Source organism: Bubalus kerabau, chromosome 8 (genome assembly GCF_029407905.1).
Source record: "Bubalus kerabau isolate K-KA32 ecotype Philippines breed swamp buffalo chromosome 8, PCC_UOA_SB_1v2, whole genome shotgun sequence".
In the NCBI taxonomy this organism is placed as follows: Eukaryota; Metazoa; Chordata; class Mammalia; order Artiodactyla; family Bovidae; genus Bubalus; species Bubalus kerabau.
The window spans coordinates 33,563,907-33,586,780 of NC_073631.1; the positions used below are offsets into that span (position 1 = coordinate 33,563,907).

At 47.0% G+C, this 22,874-nt stretch overlaps 2 protein-coding genes across 16 annotated transcripts in view; one reads left to right on the forward strand and one right to left on the reverse strand.

Annotated features, from left to right (window-relative positions):
* The window catches only part of DNAH11 (dynein axonemal heavy chain 11), a 367,742-nt gene extending 356,172 nt beyond the window's left edge, over positions 1–11,570 (forward strand). For 9 of the 11 annotated variants that reach the window (XM_055589961.1, XM_055589964.1, XM_055589965.1 and 6 more), the window contains 5 exons: positions 4,097–4,279; positions 4,359–4,474; positions 9,650–9,762; positions 10,241–10,381; positions 11,323–11,570. In XM_055589961.1, coding sequence (XP_055445936.1) covers positions 4,097–4,279; positions 4,359–4,474; positions 9,650–9,762; positions 10,241–10,381; positions 11,323–11,570 — 801 coding nt within the window. Of the gene's footprint in view, positions 1–4,096; positions 4,280–4,339; positions 4,475–9,649; positions 9,763–10,240; positions 10,382–11,322 lie in introns of those variants that run through there. The other 2 variants (XR_008717731.1, XR_008717733.1) reach the window with 2 other exon arrangements.
* The window catches only part of CDCA7L (cell division cycle associated 7 like), a 198,810-nt gene continuing 187,173 nt past the window's right edge, over positions 11,238–22,874 (reverse strand). For 4 of the 5 annotated variants that reach the window (XM_055589970.1, XM_055589974.1, XM_055589973.1 and 1 more), the window contains 8 exons: positions 20,840–20,971; positions 17,414–17,788; positions 16,093–16,164; positions 15,788–15,949; positions 14,992–15,117; positions 13,931–14,080; positions 12,984–13,120; positions 11,238–12,563 (listed from right to left, as the gene is read on the reverse strand). In XM_055589970.1, the coding sequence (XP_055445945.1) occupies positions 12,533–12,563; positions 12,984–13,120; positions 13,931–14,080; positions 14,992–15,117; positions 15,788–15,949; positions 16,093–16,164; positions 17,414–17,788; positions 20,840–20,971 (1,185 nt within the window). In that variant the 3' untranslated portion in view covers positions 11,238–12,532. The remainder of the gene's footprint in view (positions 12,564–12,983; positions 13,121–13,930; positions 14,081–14,991; positions 15,118–15,787; positions 15,950–16,092; positions 16,165–17,413; positions 17,789–20,839; positions 20,972–22,874) is intronic. The other variant, XM_055589971.1, reaches the window with a different exon arrangement.

Below are 22,874 nucleotides of genomic sequence, written 5' to 3' on the forward strand. Positions count from 1 at the left end.
TACCTCTGTGTACACACATAACCACTACCTCCCGCACTCCAGGATGCTTCCCTGGTGGCTCAGCTGGTAAAGAATACGCCTGCAATGCAGGAGACCCTGGTTTGATTCCTGGGTCGGGAAGATCCCTTGGAGAAGGAATAGGTGACCCACTCCAGTATTCTTGGGCTTTCCTGGTAGCTCAGACAGTAAAGAATCCACCTGCAGTGAGGGAGACCTGGGTTCAATCCCTGGGTTGGGAAGATCCCCTGGAGCAGGCCAAAGGTACCCTCTCTCCTTACCTCTGTCACCACAGATTAGCTTTGCCAGTGTGTACTAGCTGACTCATGTCCACTCCTTTCACTGCTCATTTGTGAGATTCATCCACGTTATTGCATGGACTGATGGTTAATTTTTGTTTAGTATTCTACTATGGTGCTGGTGATAGTTTACTCACTAAGCCATGACCTACTCTTTGCAATCCCAGGGACCGTAGCCCACCAGGCTTCTCTGCATGGGATTTCCCAGGTAAGAATACTGGAGTGGGTTTCCATTTCCTTCTCCAGATCTACCCAACCCAGGGATCAAACACACATCTCCTGCACTGCAGGTGAATTCTTTACCATCTGAGCCAACAAGAAGCCCAGTATTCTACTATGTAAATATATAATGCTTTATTTATTCCTTCCATGGCCAATGGGTTTTGGGGTTTTTCCTAGCTTTTTGCTATTATGACTGTCACAGCCATGAACACTCCTGTATAGTCTTGTGTCTGGAGACAAAGGTAATTCCCAAAAGTATCTTCTCATAATACTCATTCCTTTATACCCAGAGGTAGAACTGTTGGCTCAAGGGAGTAATGTTCAGCTTTAGTAGATACTCCCAAACCTTTTTCCAAAGTAATTGTACTTCCCCCCAGCAGTGTGGATTGTAAGTTCCAGTTGTTCCTGCTCCTTGGGGGTCTTCTAAATAATATTTCATTGTGGTTTTAACTTTGCATTCCCTCAGCTAACGAATAATATTGAGCATTTTTCCTATATGTTTATGGCCATTTGGATATACCTTCGTGTGAAGTACTTGTTCCATCTGCTTGTCAAATTCTAATTTGGTTATCAATGTTTATCTTCCTGATTCATATGAACTCTGTATTCTAGATATGTGTCATTAAGAATATGTATTGCAAATTTCTTCTTCGTATGTGTGGCTAGTCTTTCAAACAGTATGTTTTTGGCTCTGTCATTTTATGAGTGTTTTTTCACCTTTTCTTGGGAGACCAGCATTATTCTTCTGAAGGTATTTATTGCTGTAGAATAGAAAAGGCAATGGCACCCCACTCCAGTACTCTTGCCTGGAAAATCCCATGGATGGAGGAGCCTGGTAGGCTGCAGTCCATGGGGTCACTGGGAGTCGGACACAACTGAGCGACTTCACTTTCACTTTCCACTTTCATGCATTGGAGAAGGAAATGGCAACCCACTCCAGTGTTCTTGCCTGGAGAATCCCATGGACGGAGAAGCCTGGTGGGCTGCCATCCATGGGGTCGCACAGAGTCGGACACGACTGAAGCGACTCAGTAGTAGTAGTAGTAGTATTGCTGTAGAATAATGGGGATGAGAAATGGACATCAAATAATTTTTTTACCTTTAAAATCTTGTTTCTCATTAATTAAAAACCTGAATTTTTAAAAAATTTTCCCCAGTAAATTAACCTTTTTTCTTTCAAAATTACCAAGCAAGGATTCAGTTTGTGGGAACACAATAATCAGATCTAATTATAGAGAGGTCCCAGGAACTTGCTATATTATTTCTTGAAATTTTTCAGTTATTTCTTGAAATAAGGCCGTTCATTGAGACATTTTATAATTTAGATATTTTGAAAAGAGATGCATGGAGAAAATTCATCTATTTGGGAAGATCTATAATATTAACAGGGACTTCCCAGGTGGCCCAGTGGTAAAGAACCCACCTGCTAATGCAGGAGATGTAAGAGATATGGTTTGATCCCTGGATTGGGAAGGAGAGCATGGCAACCCACTCCAGTATTCTTGCCTAGAGAACTCCTGTTGTCAGAGGAGCTTAGCAGGCTATAGTCCATTGGGGCACCAAGAGCTGGACATGACTTTCCTGACTTAGCATGCACACGCAGAGTTAACAGAAGCAGAGAGCACGTGAGGTCATCATCTAGTTCTGAGAGGCTTCAATCTTTCCAGTAAGGAAGCTGATCATTAAACCAAAAAATGCAGAACGAATAAGGTAAAGCTACCTCAGCATTTCCTACAGACAAACCAGCAGCCATCTCCCAGATACAGTTTTTGTTTACTAATAGATGCTATAGAAAGTGCTTTACAAACACGCCATTTGAGCCTCTGAATCTCTGAGTGGTACTGATGTGTGTGCGCTCAGTTGCTGTCATGTCCGACTCTCTGCAGCCCCATGGACTGTAGCCCACCAGGCTCCTTTGTCCATAGCATTTCCCAGGTAAGAATATTGGAGCAGGTTGCCATTTCCTTCTCCAGGGGATCTTCCTGACCAGGGATCAAACCTGTGTCTCCTACATTGGCTGATGGATTCTTTACCACTGAGCCACCTGGGAAGCACTGAGTAGTACTGGTACCAGGATCTCTATTTCAGAGACAAACGTTGGTGACTCGCCGTGGTCATACAGCTTGAAAGAGCCACTGAAGGAAACCAGATTCTAGCTGAGTCCCAAAGCCATTCTTTTACCTAACTTCTCAATTGTACTGTTTCATACTCTCTGCTGCTGCTGTAAATGAGCTCAAGATTTCAGGATCTGATGAATTATCTGCCAGGGCACTAAAGCAGTTTGCAAGCATCACATCAGAGCCCTAGGCCATAATCCAAGAAATCAAGGCGAGGGAAAAGCTGCCGGAGGCTTGAGGACAGGGAGTATCTTCCAGTCTTTTCAGGTGTTTGTTGGTTTTCCCAGGTCTGCAAAACTGCATCATTAGAATAACTATCCATATCAGAGTACTATGTACATATGCACGTCCTCAAGGGAATAAATCCTTCATTTCTTAAGGGCAACAGCTCTAGAAGATAGGAGCTTCCTTCCTCTTGAAAATACAGATCCAAACTGCCTCCTAAATTTTTGGATGTGTCAGCCACAAGGGCAGCGTAGCAGAGTCGCCAGAATTAGCTCAAGTTTAAGTGGCCTCTTTGGTTCATTTGACTTTTCAAATAATTTGTTTTTAATTAGCAGATTGCAAAAATGGACTACCCAAATATTGAGGTTCTCCATGTTCTGATCATGTCTTTATAAACTAAAGAAATGTAATTATGAGACTTCTTTTGTTCCCTAAATGCTAACAGTAAGTAAACTACCAATAGTAACACCTCCCTGACTATACTGTGGGGGTTCAAGAGGGGAGGGGGCTGCATTGTTTGAGAGCAACCTGAGGGGGTTGGTGATGGTGCTGAATAGAAATGCAGAGACGGACTGGCACGATGTAGAAGCAGCAGCTTTTACTGCTTTGCCAGGCAAAGGGGCCGCAGCAGGGTGATGCCCTCAAGTCTGTGTGTGCCTCCTGGATGCGTCGAGGAGTCTTACAGTGTTCACAGAGCAGGCCACAATCAGCTTGTGGACAATTCTTGCATCGGTTGGCATCAAGGTGGAGTTTCAAGCATCATCAACCTTCTGGTTTCAACCAGTCTGGGGTCTGTGTTTTTGTGGTCAGTAGTTGTCTTCTGGAGGGGGCGTCTGCTTCCTATAAAAACAACTTAGGAATATACGTCAGGCGTTTATCCATATCTTTCAGGGAACTGTGAATTCAGTGATTTTGCCATGTGGCAGATTTATAGTCTAAACTGTTACCAGTTCCCCAGTCGAACAGCTATTATTTGTTCACATTTCCCAACCATTACATTAGCTCTTGAGTCAGTATTTCACTTCAGAAGACAAGGACACAGAGGCTTGTATGTGGTTTCATTGGCAGTGCCATTCTGCCCACCTCCTGGGAGTTAGTAAGTCATCTTTTAAACTCATTAGCAAGCATCTTTGGGAGTTGTAGTATATATTCTTAGACGTAAAAAGTAAGAGGATATACCATCATCATGATCGAAAATGAAACGGAAAGAAGCTAAATCTTTGTTAACAATTTAAGGTTAAGCATGTCTTGGATGATATTTTGGAGAAACTTCCAGAAGAGTTCAACATGACAGAGATAATGCAAAAAAACCCAAACAGAAGCCCCTATGCCCTTGTTTGCTTCCAAGAATGTGAGAGGATGAACATTCTCCTTCGGGAAGTCCGTGTGTCACTTCAACAACTGGAGCTTGGATTGAAGGTAAGTTTAAAAGCGGGACTAGAGCAGGCTTCTCCACATGAAAACATATTTACTCTGCAGTCGTCTTCTTCCCTGCCAGGGGGAGCTGACGCTGTCTCCTGACATGGAAGGCCAGCAGTCTGCCTTGAGTTTCGACGCAGTACCAGAAACCTGGAGCAGACTGGCGTATCCATCCACGTACGGCCTGGCCCAGTGGTAAGCACCCACACCCCAGCTCGGCGCCGGTTTGATTTTCTGAATTACGCCTCACAGGAACCCTAAAGATTGTGCTTTGCTGAGTACATCCAGCCGTAACTGTGCACACCACCACCAGTTTGATTTGAGTTTCCTCGGTATGTTGCTTCAAAGGCAAAAACCAAGTGAGGGTCATCGCAGGAACCGAATTCCGCTTCTCATGGAGTGGCTGTCTGATCTTGGCCAAAATACCTGACGTCTCTGTTTCAGTTCATCCTCTGAAAAATGAGAAAGGATTTCCTCAGTGACTTGTCAGGATTTAAATGGCCGGGGGAGGCACCCTTAAGTTTACCCTCACCTCATCTTATACCGGTATTTCTGAAGCCAGTACTAACTAATGGCATTTCACAGTGAACTTTTACCCCGGGAAGCAGTAGGTAACACCGCCTTCGCTGTGTGGATAGGACTGTGTAGACATGCCACAGTCAGGGGCAGAAATTTACAGCTCCCTGAGGGCTGCAGCCAAGCACAGCTCGGCCTTGCGAGTCAGCACAGCGTTTCATGAGGCTGTCTCTATGCCTGGTTTTTTTTTACGTGGACATTTGTTGTCTTCACTTTCCTAAGTTTTTCTTGCATTAAGCAGAATGCTACTCCAATCCTTGAATTGGAAGGCCCCGTTAGAATTCCCAGTGGCTGCACATTGGAACTCCCCCCCAGGCACCCAGATGTTCGCTGGGGCGGGGTGCAGACACAGCGGAAGGAGCCCTGTGGACCTGCCGGATGACAGGAAAGCGTTGTGGCAGAGTCACTGGGTTTCTGTTAATACTTTGAATATCTAAAGGCAGACTTTATACTTGCAGTCAAAAAGAATTTACATTTACTCTTATATTTTACAACAGTGATAACTTTAGACTTATTTCACCCAATCTTATCTTTTGATTCCTAATTTCTATATATTTTTCTTAGCCTCTTTTTTCCACTCTTCTAGCTTCTGTGAGTTTATCATATGTGTATCCCTGTACCATTTCTATTATTTTAGGAAGACTTGACATTGTAACATACACACTTTTGATTTTTCTAACGCACTGTAACACCATTACTTTTTTCTTTTGCCATTTTACCCTCCTTCCAGTCTGGAATTATAGTTAAACTTTATTTTTTAAACCACCATAATTTTACTTTTGTTTTGTTTATGGTCAAGAATTATTTTTCCTTAATAGCATGTGTTGATTTCTTTGCTGCTTTTTTCCGGTGCTTTAATTTTCAAATAAACACTCCTAATCCTTATGACTTAGGAAGAACTACTACTAACATCTCTACAGATAACTGAGACATGTTTATCCCAAGACAACCCAAGTTTTAATTCTTTTATAGAAGTGGTTTATAGGTAAGTCATTTGTAAACATGATAAATACAGGAAAAACCATTCAAGCTTCTGTCATGAGGTTCTATAATTTTAAGACAAAAAGACCTTTCATGACTTATTTTTGCTATTGACAGACTGGGAGCTTTTTAGGATACTTTGACAAAGTAAAGTCATCTGAAAAAAATGGCCTGTGGTTAAGTTTGACATATGTTTGAGAAAATGCAGTTGTAAAACTGCAGTGGTATGGAATATAGACCATTCAGAAAAGTGTTAGAAGTTTATAACGTTATGTCTTACCCACATCACAAGAGTTGTCATAATTCAGCTACTACACGCTTTTGAAAATACTGTCAGATGACTGACTGGAAAGCCCAGCCACCTGTTTGTTCCCGTCCCCCGAAGGGCACATCCGGAGGCCCTGCCGTCAGCACACACACAGTAAGAACTGCCCTGCTGGACGCTAGTCCCCAGAGAGAGATTCCTGAGAGATCATGTTTGCAAAACTTAAGGTATTTCTGCTTGTTTTCCTTCCTCATCTTTTACATCTTTGGCACAGGGTCCTATTTATTTTTAATCCTAAAAGTGAGCCCCTCTCCAGCTGGCATAAATTCAGGACGCAGTGGCCATAGTGGGGCCACGTGGTCAGCACTGCAAAAGGTGAAAAGGAAAAAAACTGGGGTTGAGGTTCTCTGAGCTGCTGAATAAGCTCGACTTCAGTCAGACTGTCTCTGGAACCTTCAGTCACAGAAGGCAGAAATGCCATTCCTCCTCTGAAACCACAGCGGCACAGCAGTAGGGGTCCCCTCTTCACTGAGCTGAAGGATGAGGCACACAGCAGGCTTTCAGGGTATGTGGCGGGGAGGAGATGGTACTGCGTCTGAATTCTCTTTACTACGCTCTCACTCTTGATGAATAGTTTACCTGGAAGTAGAATTCTAGATAACAATTATTTTCTCCCAAAATGTCACTGTTATATAACTGCATTGTCTTCTGGCACTTACTATGGCTGGTGAGTCTGTTCATAAATACTTGTCATTCCTCCACAGCTAAGTTACTCTCTTTGGGAAGTTTTTACGATTTTTTTTCTTAACTCTTAATGTATTAATGTTCTGTCATTTTTACTGATGTGTTTAGGTGTGGTCTCTTAAAAAGGCATCCTACTTGATACTGTGTGCGGTTAAAAATCTGAGTCCACAACTCTTTCCACCCTTTAAAATTCTTAGCCCTGCCTTTTTGAAAGAAGAAATTATTGTGGCAAGTCATGTAATATAAAACATACAATATTAACCATATTTAACTGTACATTTCAGTGGCACTAAGTACAATCACATTGCTGTGCAACTCGCACCATCATTCGTCACCTTCCTAAACTGACTCTGTCCCCATTAAACTCTAAGTGCCCATCCCCACCCCACCATCTACCAGCGTACTTTCTGACTCTGTGGATTTGACTGTTCTAGGTACCTGGTATATGTAGAATCAAACAGTACTTGTCTGCACCAAGTATGCACTGGAATGCATTTACAGATCGTATCTCCCCCCACCAAGCTATACAGCAGGCTCTCACCTGCCATCTACTCCATACACAGTAGTGTACATACATCATGCACACACACCTTGGCGTCCGTGTTTTTTCCCTACGTCATCTGTTTCTTAGCCCTTCCTTCTTCAAATTGTGCCTTATCTTCGCCTGCCTGGACTCGCCTCTGTCAATGTGTGTGTCTCTGTTCTGGTTGGTTGTCATTTCTGGCTGATCGTCATTGAATCTTTTGTCTCCTATTCTCTTGTTTACTGTCTCTCCCCTGAATTAAAAAAAATATTAAAAAAAAAAAAATCACTGTCCAAAATCAATTTTTGGTTTCACATTGTGTATTTTGAAGGGAGGGAAAAGTACTTGACCTAGTTTTCTAAAGTTTAAATATACACATTAAAAGTCTTGATTTTTAAGATTCCTTGTTTTTGATTTTTGGGCTCCCTCCCTTCTGGTTGATTGGATTTGTGGGTGGTTTTTCATGTCATATAATCAGTTATCTGTACTCAAGTTACAGTTTGGCTGATTATAAAAGTAATTTAACCCATTCGTTGTCAGAGGGCTTCATAGGCATGATTCTATTCTATGATCAAATGCTGCCTGAAGCTCACATAATTTTTTCCCTTTATAAAAAGATGTCATGTTTTTTCCTGGCTTTCCAGGGGATTCTCTATCTCCAGTCTGTATCTTAGTAAGTATTATGTGTCACATTTTCTTACAACGTATGTCCCTGATTATGATGATTCAAATTTGTAACTTAGGAAAACTCAAATTTTCTAGAATTGTATTAGCAAATATGTTTCAACATTCATCTTATTTTCACTCCAACTCATTTCTATTTCATTTTGCTTTCCTTATTATTCTGCCTTATGCTGTTTAACTTTTTGCTTTCATTTTTATAACTGTCTTTTTGAGATTGTTTCCAACTTAATTTCCTCACTTTTTCTTACCTTACCAGTTTTAAGTCATAGGCTCAGATGGAAAAGTGTCTGCCTACAACGGAGAGACCCAGGTTCAATCCCTGGGTTGGGAAGATCCTCTGGGGAAGGAAATGGCAACCCACTCCAGCCTGGAAAATCCCACGGACAGAGAAGCGTGGTAGGCTACAGTCCATGGGGTCACAAAGTCGGAGACGACTGAGCAACTTCACTTTAACTCGATACATTTGCGCTTCATGAGAAAAACTGGTTGCTGCAGAGTATATCTTCTTTCACATCTCAAGATAGTTTTTTTCTACCTTTGCTTTTCCTGTTCCTTGCCTTTCTTCTTTGTGGGATCTATCTACAAGTATGTTTTCCCTAAACCAGCTATTTGGAAGAATTTAATATGGGGCAGGGCCCAGAGCCAAGTTCTAAGCTGGCAGGAATTTTCTGTGTGAGCCAAGTTCGAGTGTGAGCATTTAACCTTTCTTCCCGGTGGTGGTCTCTCGGCATGAGGTCCTCACTCGGCCTGCTGCCTTTGCAACCGTGAACCCAACCAGGCCCCAGGATGCAGCCACGCTGGCAGGAAGAGACCTCAGCCTAGAGAGCTGCCCCACAGGCGTTTACGCAGGGCTTTCTGCTCTGTGCTCCATCTCTCCACCTGCCCCCCTGCCCACCCTCCACCCCCGCCCCGTTTTCAGCAGCCCTTTAAAAGCTACCTATCAAGGCTTCTCCTATTTTTATGGAAGTTCATTTTTCCTTAGCCTCTGTGAGCTGGCTTCCTCTCAGGTATGTTTTAGATGCTTGCTACCTCGGGTAACTGCTGTGCTGATGGAGTAAGAGGACATGTTGTAAACACAGCAGCTTCTCAAACTACAGGCTCACGATGGACGGAAGGTGGCTGGTCCCCTTAGTAACTTTTCCTTCCGCACTTTCAGGTAATTACAGCTTGTGCAGAGGCCGCTATCACCTGTTCTGCTGCCCTTGCCGTTCCTGGGAACTCCAATTATACAACAGTCATCAGAGCCTTCCCCTGCCCATCCTTAGACACAGGGATGCGTCTCTGTGCACCCCGTCAGCCCAGACCATATACAGCTGCCCATGCAGAGTCACCACGTGTCACTGGGGGGTCACTTGGAGGATCTAAGTGAAACAGTGGTTGAATAAATGGCGTTTTCCACACTTCTCAGTGTTTTTAACACTTTAAGGGGACAGACGATTCTATTACCTGGTCATCAGGTAACAGTTTCACAGGTTACCAGTTCTGGACCTCTCTACCACCACCCACCCCCAGCACCCCCTCATCCCCAGAATCTAATCTTAATGGAAGACTTTAGTACTGAAAGCACATTTGTTTCTTCCTACCTTCTATTCCCCAGGTTTAACGACCTCCTCCTGCGATGCCGGGAACTGGACACCTGGACACAAGATCTCGCCCTTCCGGCTGTGGTGTGGCTTTCTGGCTTCTTCAACCCTCAGGCCTTCTTAACAGGTAAGACTTGGGGTAGGGCAGCCTCTGATGCTGACGGAGCCATGCCACGAGCAGAACCCTAGCCTCGTGTCCCTGGAGCTGCTCCCCTGCCCTGGTGACCCGTCCTCACGCGGCGGCCACTGCCGAGGAAAAAGGACGCCAGGCAGGACGGGAGCAGCCAGGTGGGTGGAGTGTGGGTCACCCAGAACACGTTCTCCATCGGGGCCCACAGTCTCACGTGGCTGTGCTCGGCCGCGGTAGTTAGTGCAGAAGCAAACCAACCAGCCAGAGGCACTCGGGCATGGCTGTTCCACTCAAGCGCCATCCACAAAACTGGCCTTCGTTCCACCCCTGCTCTAGTGCAGCCTGGCGGATGACGCCCTGAACACTCCGTGGGACCACAGCTCACTTTGGGTGGATGCTCGGCTCACTGGGGGCTCCAGGGAACCTTATGTATATGACTTCCTCCTGCTCACACCTGTCCCTCCTCCTCCAAAAGCGATCATGCAGACCACGGCTCGAAAGAACGAGTGGCCACTGGACAAAATGTGCCTGACTGTTGATGTTACCAAAAAAACAAAGGAGGACTACGGGCATCCCCCCAGGGAAGGCGCTTACCTCCACGGGCTCCTCATGGAAGGTAAGATGCCCCCAGGAGCACATGCAGGGTTATCACACTTAGAACCTTTCTCACTTGGGTGCAAGTTGGTATTTGTCCTTTGCTTATTAAGCCTGGTGGGCTACAGCCCAGGGGGTCATAGTCAGACACAACTGAGCAACTAACACACCACACTACTCCATTTCTCACTCACACTAGTGCTTACTTACCTCACTTCTGGCTTTCAGATAATTTAAATGGTAGGATATGTGTCCAGTGGGAGCCAAATCTGAAGGTAAGGATTGCTTATAGACTTATATTAAATCTACTTCTTATGAATCTGGGGGACGGGGTAGAAGACGCAACATTTCCTCTTCTCCTGAAAGGCTCTTGGAGAAAGCATTTCCAAGTCTCTGCCAAGATGCTCCTTATCACTGTACAGACATTTAAACAGGTGACCCGAACTTGAATTAAGAAGGTGGTGCAGTAGGAAGGGAACGTGGTGAACTCAGATTTCTTACGCTGTCCACAAGCATGCAGATTCACCATTTTTTAAAAGGAAGGACAAACTAACTTGCTTTATTGGGTCTGGATTCTCACAGAACCTGTAAGTTTTACAAACCTTTTGAATTCAAATGATTTAGTTTTTGTTCACAGGAAAGGGGGTAGCGCGGGAGCATGAGCCTATGCTTTTGAGGAGGGAATGGCAGCCCACTCCAGGATCCTTGCCTGGAGGATCCATGGACTGAGGAGCCGAGTAGGCTCCTCAGTCCATGGGTTGCAAAGAGTCGGACACGACAACAAATCTCTGCTTCCAGTGTCTGCGTGGCTCCCAGTCGCCAGGTGATGAACCCCCCCCTCCCATCTTGCCAAGGAAGCCACTGACACGCAGCAAAGTGACAAAACCAGAACATTTATTGCCTACACCAGGTAGAAAGGCGGTACCAACAGGAGCACGCTTGTAACCCGTGTCTCTCCTGCAGGAGCCAGATGGGACAGCCAGACAGGAACCATCATGGAAGCCCACCTCAAGGAGTTAAGGTCCACGATGCCAGTCATCTTTGTGAAAGCCATACCAGTGGACAGACAGGAAACCACACACACGTACGAGTGCCCTGTGTACAAAACCAAAAGGAGAGGCCCCCACTACGTCTGGACCTTCAGGCTAAAGAGCAAAGAAAAGGCGGCCAAGTGGGTCCTGGCGGGCGTGGCTCTGCTGCTGGAGGCCTGACGCAGCCCGCAGCCCCCCGCCCGGGCTCCCCGGCTTGGCCGGAACACAAGGAGCGCCTGTCGTTGCTCCCGGGCGTGGTAATGTATCCCACTGGGAGGCATAACCTATTCTGGCTTATGTAACTTTTGAGAAAATTAAATGTGCATTAATTTTTTTAAACACCATCCTTGTTAGAGAAGGGGGACAAAAAAGAAGCAAATGTAGAAAAACATGGGAAACCTATTGAAAATATGTCCCTTTCACCAGCACCCCTCTACGCCCCCATCCTGCAATCCAAAGTTAGTGCAGCTCACGTTTGCATCAGAATCCCGCTGTAACTCAAAAAGCAATTTGGCTGGAGTCTCCTGGCCCCTACCTGGGAGTGTAGTTTTTATAGCTATTAAACAAAAATCTCTAAATTAAATTTGCCTTTATATATTCTTTTAAAATACAGAAGCCACGGGCCCCAGGCAGCCGCCCTCCAAGGCCTCCAGTGTCAGTAATGTGACGTCTACTTTTGGTTCAAGTTTTAACAAAAACAAAACTCTAGTTCCATGGTTAATTGCACTTTGTAATTTAGAGGAGCATTCTTCAATATAAATGTCCAACAACCCAGAGCAGCTTAAACTATGGTCACTCATGATAAACTCAAGGGGGTGTAACCCCTGTAACGACCTGGCCTCCAGTTACTGTCTGGGAGATACAGAGCTGCGATGCTGTGTTTCCTCCAGGACTTACCTGGAACTTTTTCCTCTTTTAAACTGTGGTTTTTAATCATCTGCAGATACTTTTAGTAACAAACAACATACAAACAGGCCTGTGTATAATATATGTATACAGATTCCTCTCTCATCTTCCTGAGAAATCTTTTGAAGCGTATAAAAACAATCTTTAAAAAAAAATACATCTGTATAAAAAGAAATCTTAGGCACAAATGGCATGTCTTATTGGAGTGCTCCACAGTGAGCGGGCTGGTTCTTCTCTTAATTGTCTTCCACCAGCTGCTTTTGTAAGCTGAGAAGAAAGAGGAAGTATTAGGGCACAGAGGCAGAGACACAGCAGCATCCCCCAGGGCACCACAGCCAAACTGCTCTCCCAACACAAGGGCAGTCTTCACTCCGGTCACTGTAGGCAGGCTCACCTCACCCCCACATCCCTAAACCCAGTCTCCTCATCCCAGCGCACAGCGCCCAAGCCTCCCCTCTCTGTCCCAGAGGGTGAGAAGAGCTCTTTGGTCTTCACAGCTTTCCCTGCCTGCCTTGTAGGCTCTATGACTGCTTGTGACATTCCCGACACACACAGATCCCGCACAGCCGGCACTCGAGGTGGCTTCTAAGAGTCAGGCTGAGATGAGGCACCCCGGGCCCACCTACACAGTCTTCCCCTCTCCTGCTCCCAGGACTCACCCCCTCCGTTCTGCTTTGCGAGGCTTACCTCTCCAGGTACTCCTTCACGTTGTTATAACCGTAAAACTTGGCCAGGTGAATGAGGATGCCTGTGGCACAGCGGCCGTCGCGCCTCCGGCAGTAACTGCAGTTGCAAATGCCCCGGCAGGGAGGGCACACCCAGTCCTGGGGAGCAGAGCGGCCGCAATGTCCCGTCAGCGACAGGCCAAGATGACGCCCTGACCAAGCCCAGCTCGCTGGGCCTCACCCCCAGTCAGCTAGCCTATGACATGCACTACCGTCTCCTTCCTCTTGCCTGTTTCAAAAAGGCCCCAAAAGGTGGACCACTCCAGATCACATGCCTGAGAAGTCAGCCCTGCTTTTCAGAGTACAGGCCTTCTCAGCTCACCTATGCGGAGCTGCAGTTCACGTTCAGCTGCAAATCGGGGACAGTCTACTTAGCCCTGATCTGGCAGTGCAGTGGTTATGAGCGCAGACTCTGCAGCCAGGTTCAAGGGCACACACGCTAACCAGCGTACTGTGTATTTTACAGAGGGAACCAAGCTGTGGGGAGGTGTATGTACCTACCTCACAAGGTTAGAAGAGTAACAACATACGTAAACTGCACTGACATGAACTCTCAGAGCCGTGGGGGGCACACAGTGCCCTACAGGGCAATGCCCCTGCCCCCAGCCTGGCCCTGGGTAAATCCAAGCTAAGTGCCAGTGCCAGAGGAAAGGGGCACGGCTTCTCCTGTACAAACCATGACTCCAAGAAAGCTGGGCTCTGACCCTGGAAAATGAAACACACTCTTTTACTGTCCTGTGTGTTCTTTCTAGAAGGAAAGTCTCTCTTGCATTTCTGCCAGTCTCAAGAGGCAGGAGGAGAGGAGAGTGGTAAGGGGGCTACAGGTCCCTGCCCAAGGGCCCCAGAGCCCCAGCCTCAGCTCGTTCCCTTCACAACATGACTCAGGACGAAGGTGTACACCGTCCCTACCGGGTCCAGCAGCGCCGACCTCACGTCCTCCCCGTAGCGGTTCCGCAGGCACGGCCCGCAGAACTGCCCTCGCACGCCGCCGCAGCTCTGGTTCCGACACACTGTCTTGGTGTCGATGGTCTTCTGCCGACACTGATGGCAAGTGTTACCCTGCGGGCGAAGGCAGCGTGGTGAGCACGGGGTTCAGAGGGGGTGCCCGGGGCCACGTGCGTGAAGCTGCCCTGCCTCTCCTCTAGAATCGGGCACGGCTGTGTCTCTGGCCCAAACCCTGGCGCCCTCCGGGAGGCTGTGAGCACTCAGCTCTGGGGCCCGAGAATCCTGAGGACAGCCCGAGTCGGGAGCCTGGGAGAAACGAAATGATCAGGTGGGCAGAAACGGTGGGGGTGACTGAGTGATCACGGCAAACCCCCGGAGCATCACACGGCTCCAGCCCAGCTCCCAGCAACCTGGCTCCATTCAGGGTAAGACCTCCTGGTTTTAAAATGTTGGCAATTACATTGAAAACCTTTTAATACTGTTTAAGACACTGTCCCATTATCTAAAAATGATGCAAAATACCACAAGCCATCCTCTACATCACCATTTAACAAACATTTAAAATACCTCCTACCTACAGAAGATATTCTGTCAAACTTCAGTTTCTGTTGGTTATATAAACATGTATGTTATTTATTTATCTATTCCAATATTTCAATATATTACTATATGGTAAATATATTAATACAGTGTCAATTATATGTCTATTGGTTATAAAAGCATTATTTTTTTCAATGTTTAAAACTATCTACTTAAAATACAACAATGACAAATGTGATTTTCCAGACTATACCCCTGCTTGCTACCCCCCGAGAGACCTCTCTCCTGACGAGGATTACTGCACTAAGCCGTCTCCCCTTGCCCACTTACAGCTGCTCCCGCTCAGAGCCCCCCTCCGAGCCCTGGGGAGACAGACGGCACACGGGTCTAAGCCCAGACAGTATACAAGCAGGCAGTTCAGGTACCAGTGCCTGGGAGCCCCCTAAGAGTCACAGTGATGCGAATCGGCTGTCAGATTACTTTACCAGAACTTTATCATAGATTTTATCCCGAACCGTGATGGCCACGTTCTCCAAGTCCTCTTCAGTGATGTCCTCCACTGGCCGAAAAGAAGACACGCAGCGACTTCGGCGGTGCCCCTGGCATTTCCCCTGCAGAAAGAGCAAAGCAGAACTGCACATTAGATGCTCTGAGTGCTTAAAAAAAAATAGTAAAGTTTTAAACTTCTCAGAGCTCTAGGACCATTAGTATTAACTCCTATCCTTAGTGTCAAGCTTCCTGGATGGCAAGGTGACACAGAATGACCAATCAGAAACTCAGGGTCCCTGCCCAATGGATGGTCACCAGCTATAAACTCTGAGGACTAGGCAGTGACCCACACTGAACAGCCACAGATAGAGTCCAGAGTTTTTTGTTCCAGTCAGAAAGCTCTCAAACTCCCTATTCCTAACACAAAGACGGATTCATCCTGTACGTTCCCAAAAGCAAAACCTTGAAGCCACCCGGAGCCATCATCACCTCCACTGGAGATGAACCTGGGGTCCTAACCACTGAGCTGCTCAGTTTAGGCACAGGACAGCCTCACTGGCTTAGAGCTTAGACCAAGTGCAAGCTCAAAGCCAGGGTCCTTACCCAGGTGTGGTCACAGGAGCACCCAAGGCATCCGGGGGCTTGGCTGTCTCAGCTCCCGCAGACCTCCCAGGTCGGCCCCTCGGCGCCCTCACCAAGCCCCAGAAGACCGTGATGAACGCTCCCGCATGAGGACCACTGGCTTAGACAAAGCAGCATTGGTTCGTTATAGTCATAAAATACCCCACTCACTGTCTTCCTTCTTCTGAAACTGTAAAACTCTTCTGCAAACTTGGCGGCCGACACAGTGAAGTTTTCCAGGGCGAACTTCTCGGGGGGCCGTGCGCTCCGGGCCGGGTTGGTCCGCCGCGTGACCTGTCCCTCTGTGAAGGCCCGCCTCGTGGTCTTCTTTTTCTGCAAGGAGAGCACAGACACAGGCATGCAACTGGCTGCTTGCCAGAATGAAGCCCATCTGGCCATGGAGTGAGTGAGTGTGGGAGAGTGTGTGTGTGTGTGTGTAAATACTGGAGACAGTACATACAAGGAGTTCCACTTACAGAAGCTGAGTTCGGGGTTCGGACCGGGAAGAAATCAGGCATCGAGTTCAATTCCGCCAATAACTGAGCAAGCTGAATTCAGAAAAAATAGATTCTTGCATAAATATTCCTAAGTCTACTTCAGCTAACAGGTTATCACAAGTCTTGGAGTTTGTAGCCATGCCTGAGTAGTTTACGTAAGATCTGACGGGTCGTTATATTTTTAACCTCACGTGTAATGATTTTTATCTCCAGGGTGAGATGCTGAAATTATCAGAGGAATAAAATCTATGTCTGTTCCTTGTGTATAAGGACCAGACACGATGAAAACTGTCCTGGAAGGATCAAGGCCTGGAGCATAGGGTTAGAATCAGGACTGAGCCACTAATTCGTAGTATGACCATGGAACCTACCACTTTGCCCACCCGAATCAAGACTCATCATGTTCAAAACAGAAAATGCCAATTAGACCATTCTGACAGTTACTGAGAGCTCCAAAACACTGATTCTTCAGGTTGGTTAATTTCTCATCAATGAAAATAATTTATGAAAATATTCCTAAAAATACCAAAACAACAGGCATTAAGTGCCAATCAAATAGATGTATGGGTGTCACTAACAAAATCATGAAGAACACAGTTCTCATGCGGAGATGCGGAGAAATACAATCCTAAAACTTTTCCTTAGCTAAAGACTACTATGTCTCTAGATAAACTTTACCCAAAAGTAAAATTTATATTAAAATTTGTATTTCCTTAACTTATTAGACATATTCTAAGACTGCACATACAGCATCATTATATTATGCCTTTTTAAAAGAAAATAAAAAGTATACCAAAATACTAAAAGTGTTTGGTAGAATTATTTTTTAAATTCTGTATATATAAAAATTATGAAGCAAACTAGTTACTGACCATATATAGAAAAACTGAATACACATAAAGATTTCACTTTGTTCCATGGATTTATAAAGTGATTCAGAACTCCTTGGGTGTTTTAATGCCTAGACCCCTTTCGTTCCTCCCGTTATCTCCGAAGTGCAACAGCTAGGCTGAGAGCTGCCTGCCTGTCCGTGGGCTTCACGACACCCTATGTACATGTTGCTCCCTTTTGCTGGGACAGGCCTTTTTGTCTCTAAACCACTGTCCATTTGCAGGGCACCATGGAAGGTCCTGGGAGTCCCTTCCCAACCCAGAGTTAGTCAGGCAATGACCGCTGCAAGTCCAGGAAAAGAGGAAGAACCCACAAAACCCAGAGTAGGCTTCCTGACAGAAGCCGCGGCAGCTGTGGAGGGGCGCGGCTCCGGGAGCCCGGCGGCGGCGGCCAGGACGCACAGACTCACCATGGCTTTGTTCTCCTTGATGTTCATGGTCCTCTTCAGCAGAGCATCCGAGCTCTCCTGGCCCTCATCCCGGGAGTCGTCCTCAGACTCAGAGGCAGAGTCCTCACTTTCCTTCTCCTGCCTGCAGCTGGTCTTCCTTCCAAGAATCACTTTTTTATTGTCCTGTAAACGTGACCCAGGAAACAGGGGCTCTGCAGAACCGTTCTTATCAGCTTTTTTTGCCAGTTTCTTGGTGGGGAACTGAAAGGCTACTCGAAGACCAATACTGCTTCTTCTAGGCCTGCTTCTTCGAGCTGTCGCCTTTTCTTCTTCATCATCTTCTTCCCCACTCACGAAAGATTCTTTACCGTCGTCACTCAAATCTGACTCCACAAGCTAATGAAAATGAGAGAAAGAACAAAGAGTCTATGGCAAACCTTCGCAAAGACACACTTAAAACCACTCTATTTTAGGAAAACAGTGAATATTTGAGTGCTGCTGCTGCTGCTAAGTCACTTCAGTCGTGTCTGATTCCATGCAACCCCACAGATGGCAGCCCACCAGGCTCCTCTGTCCCTGGGATTCTCCAGACAAGAACACCAGAGTGGGTTGCCATTTCCTTCTCCAACGCATGCATGCATGCTAAGTTACTTCAGCCGTGTCTGACCTTGTGTGACCCCATGGACAGCAGCCCACCAGTCTCCTCTGTCCCTGGGATTCTCCAGGCAAGAGTACTGGAGTGGGTCACCATTTCCTTCTCCACTTGAGTGCTTCCCCTTCCTATTGGTCACTCCCACTGAACTCTTCAGTTAAACGCGTAAGTAGTTTGTTGAGGGACAAAATCAAATAGCAGGCTACTTCACACTGTGGCCCAGACACACACACTGGCTGTGTTCTCTTCAGAGCATCAGGCTGGAAGCAAAATGCTGACCAGCCAAGTGGGCACATGTGGGAGCCCAGCAATGTGGGAACAGTCAAAGAACAGGGTGTGCATGACCTAAGAGGTGTGTTCAAACAGAATAAGAGTGCTAAGTGAAAAACAAAATATCATTCTGCCCTAAATAGCTGCAAGAGGATTCATGAAAAAGAGAAACAGAGGATAACTGACTTCATTTTAGTGAAGTGACCAAGGAGCAGGCGGATAATCCACCATAAGGGGCAGCGGGGGAACCCTGTCCCCAGGACACGCTGGGTCCTTTTTCTAGGGCAGCCCCTCTCCTTTCTGTAACCTGCAGGGCCAGGGGGTGCAATCGGGCGGACAGGTCTGCAGAGCAGGCAGCTGCAGGCACCCGCCCAGTCAGCTTAAGAAATTCACAGTCCCAATTTCAATCTCTACTCAGCGTAGGTCTCCAGTATGAAATCATAACTTGGTTTTACATGGGAAAACACAGTAAGAATGGAAAGGAAGGTGACATCTCAGACGCAAAAGACAACAACAGCAGATGGGTTTCAATATTAAGACCCAGGTCATGGCCTGAGCATCCTTCCTTGACCACGGGCTGGACAGTGTAGCTTGGGGAACCTCTGTCAGGGGTTCCTGTTATGAGAACTTGAGAACAGCACCAGGAGGAGGCCCGGGATTCAGTACATGACTGCTTGCTCCTCAGTGTCCAACCCCACTCCACACACCAGCTGGACTCAAAAAATAAGGCCACAGGAGGCGGCAAAAAGAGATGACATCCAAACCGTGGTGTATGTATCAACACACAACAAACCAAGCAGACTTAAGATTACGCTGATCTGTTTCATATCCTGCAGTTCCCATGCTAGTAGCTGTGGAGTTGAGAATGGTGAGCTGGATGAAGACACTGTTGGACGACTTCACAGAAGTGTCTCCCCAACTGGCTTTATTCATTTATCATAATCGTCACTTAACCCACCCACCTCCACCTCTCTACCAAGGATATGGAGCAGGTTACTACAAAGAACGGAAGCAGGGAAAGCGCGCACTGAACACCAGCGGGACTCTGGCCTGAGGGCCGACGCCATAGCTGTGGAGGGGTCGTGTGTAGCCAGCTGACCCCTAGACACCAACACAGAGTCATACCCTCAAAAGGTGGTCTCATCAAAAAGGTGGTCTCACCACTCCTTACCAGGGTGGGAAGGGGGCTGGGCAGGGAGGCAACAATGCTTGTTTTCTCACTGAACTTTAAAATATGCAGGTGGACCTGCCCTGAGCTGTGAGTTATATCAGAGTCAACATAAACTGTCACAATTCATTCCCCAAATGTATAGATTCTGGAGAGGGGAGAGACAAAAAATGGACTTTGGGGCTAATTCGCATTCCCATGCTGGAAACAACTTCTTTGAACACCCCGACATTACTTAGCTCAAGACCAGAAGATAATCATCTACTCTTAGTGATGTGTTTAAGATTTGGAAGGACCTCAGTGTCTTGCTGGCAAGGAACTGCAGACTTGCTGGCCAGAACACACATAACTTCTGTAAAGAAAGCCACGGGGCAGGGGGCTGGGGCCTACGGGCTGGCACCAGTCTGTGTTGCTATTCACAGCAAAATCCACCATCAGGCAAGGCAGCCTACCATTAGGGCTTTCAGGCTAAGGGCCCCCCTGGGAAAAGACAAAGGACAAAACCACCCTCCTGATCACAGCATATTTGACCATCTGCACAGGTTCCACGCGGGAGTGGTTCCCTGGGGACTCCTTAACATGACAAGCCTTAACCTCCCTCTCCTTGACCTTGATACCACAGAAGGAAGTGGTGTGTTGATTTTCTGAACTAAATGTATGTTACTTTTCAGTTAGGAGAAAACACTCTTATGCCTTAAAAATCCAAAGGCCATTCTTCAAAATTACCCTGACATTCAAATGCTGGTTGGCAGCAAACTGGCCTGAACATAGGGAATAAGAGGAAGAGATCAGCCATCAAGTCCCTTGATGGCAAAGTGCTAAGGGGTTCCCTTCGGAATCAGGCAGGCCCAGGGTATCGGTATCAGTAAAAACCATAGCGTGATCCAAATCAAGGATGCACAGAGAGAACCCTCATGATTGTACCACAGCTAAATTTCTGCCAAAGTAACTCCAAACCCAAGAACCTTACTTACTGCACGACAAGAAATGACTTTCAGGAACTTGCTACTCTCAGACAGACCCTCCTCTTTTCAGAGAGAAGAGGTGCAAAACATCTGAACTAAATTCTCCGATAAGGACAATAAGGGACGCCTGAGACACACAGCCCCAAACTCCGAAAGTACCTGGGAAAGATAACTAGATTTTCCCTAAGAGCAGAATGGATCGCTGGACCAGGAATTCACCCTGGAATAGCCAATTTTTACATTTTGCTAACTGGCTTAGAAGATGAACATGTAAGAAAAAGTAAAACCTTTTCATGTGTGAAGAGACTTCTTACAAGTAACAGTACAATTCAGAAACAGGACTAAAAATACTACAACCCACACTCCCTCACGTGGATAATTATTCCCATTACCTCTGGGTTACTATTAACATTGAGATCAGTCTGCGTAAATCCTTCAAAATCTTCCATCTCTGAGTCAGTGTCCTCTATAAAAATTCTTCTGAGCTCCTCTGTGAAGTATTTGGAATGGAAACGCACATCCTGCTAAATTGAAAACACACATACGTGTCATGGAAAAAACGAAAAACAGAGGCCGGGGGCAACGGGAGTGACTGTTTTAATGGGTACAGAGTTTCTGTCTGAGATGATGAAAACATTCTGGAAACAGACCATAGCGGAGGCCACGAGACACTGTGAATGTGCTCAGGGCCGCTCAAGGGTCTTGCAGGCAGGACACTGGGGACTCGCCTGCACTTAAAAATGGTAAATCCTATGTATATTTTAACGCAATAAACACACAGACACACACATAAAATTTAGACCCACCAACTGAACAATTTCCAAAAATCAGAATGGCCAAAGCCCGTGTCAGCTGGGTGACCTTTAAGGATGGATGGAATTCAGTTTTTCCCTCCAGCACGGGCCATCAGAAACGTCCACTTTCACACAGAACGGGAAATGTACTAGAGAAGATGACAGGAGAAAACCCAGCTTCCCCACACGCTGGCTTCCCCATCTAACAGGACCCTTTGGCTCCTCCGAGGGGAGACGGCCCTTCACACAGAGCAGGCTTCCCTGCAGGGACGGGCTTCCACACCCCTCCCCGCCCACCGCTGAGCAGGCACAGTGGCTCCATCACCCACCACCACAGGGGACTGACGGAAGAGCGCCAGCCCTCCCACCCCCGGAAGGCCCCGTCTCTCTCGTGGGAGCTGAGAGGCGCCGCCGCCCCTAGGCAGCAAGTGAGCCCCAGCGAAGATGGTGCACGGCTGGCTCAGAAAGGACATTTACCTTTTTCTATCTTTTAAACTCACAGAAGTAAGTGGCAAACTTGAAACAAAGGAGGGGGAAAGAATGAATCTCGGGACAGAACAGGGACCCACAAACCAGCCTCCTCCAAGCTGGCAGCCAAGCCTGGAGCCCGCGTCCCCAGCTGCCGCTCGTGTCGCTCCCTCCCACACCCAACACAGCAGCGACCCCTCGTCACAGCACTCCCGGCGGGAGAATCTCCCCCCACCGCCTTCTCCCTGACTTTAATTACATACTTATCTGAGCTCAGATAATCTCTGGAGAAAAATAGATATAATAGATGAGTGGAAAAAACTTCCAGGGGGACAGAGAAAGAAATGCCTATATCCAGCATGTTTTTTTAAGCTTAAAAATGTCTCCTATGAATTATTATGGGTAATTGGAGTGAGTGTGCTGAGCTAAATTATTTTGTTCCTTTGTTGATAGCTGTGGTGCAGCTGCTTAAAAAAAAAAAATCACCACAAAAGAGAAGTTTCTTTAAAGTGAAATTCAAATTGTGTTTCGGGGAGACCAGCGTCAGAACTCGCTGCATGGACTGTGTGCGAGCTCACGGGGCTTCTCTCTGGGGGGAGAACGGATGGGATTGGGAGCCCACGCGGTGGGGGCGGGGAAGCACAGGCCAGGGTTTATCATGAAGGAAGAACGGTGCTTGTGGTGGGCTCCCAAGGAAACCCACCACCTCCGAGGGCAGGAAACACCTGGCCCAAGAGCCCCGGGCTGCTGCACAGGCTCCCGAGGGCTATGGGGCCCTGTGCATATTCACTGCCTACCAAACATCCCTGCTGGGCCCAAGCGGGTCATGCCTGGGGACAGCAATTCCCACCCACAGTCCTCTGGCTCCTCCTGTGCTGTGAGCTAGTCTCACAGGCAGCAGTCAGCCAGGGCGAGGTCAGGACTTTGGTGGCCACTTCTGACGGAGAAAACCAGCTCGGCCGCAGTCCTGAACCAAGGCTCCTGCTTTCACAGTGTGTGAAACCTGTCTTCAGCAAGGGTCTGTACGAAGCAAACATCCACTCCACACAGCCTCCTGCGTTGCTGGTTACAACCTTTACACAGCTCTCTGCTCTCCGAAAACTGGCTGTTATCTTTTAAAATCAGTACCAGGCAATATGTTATGGGCCTGGCTGACCTATATCTA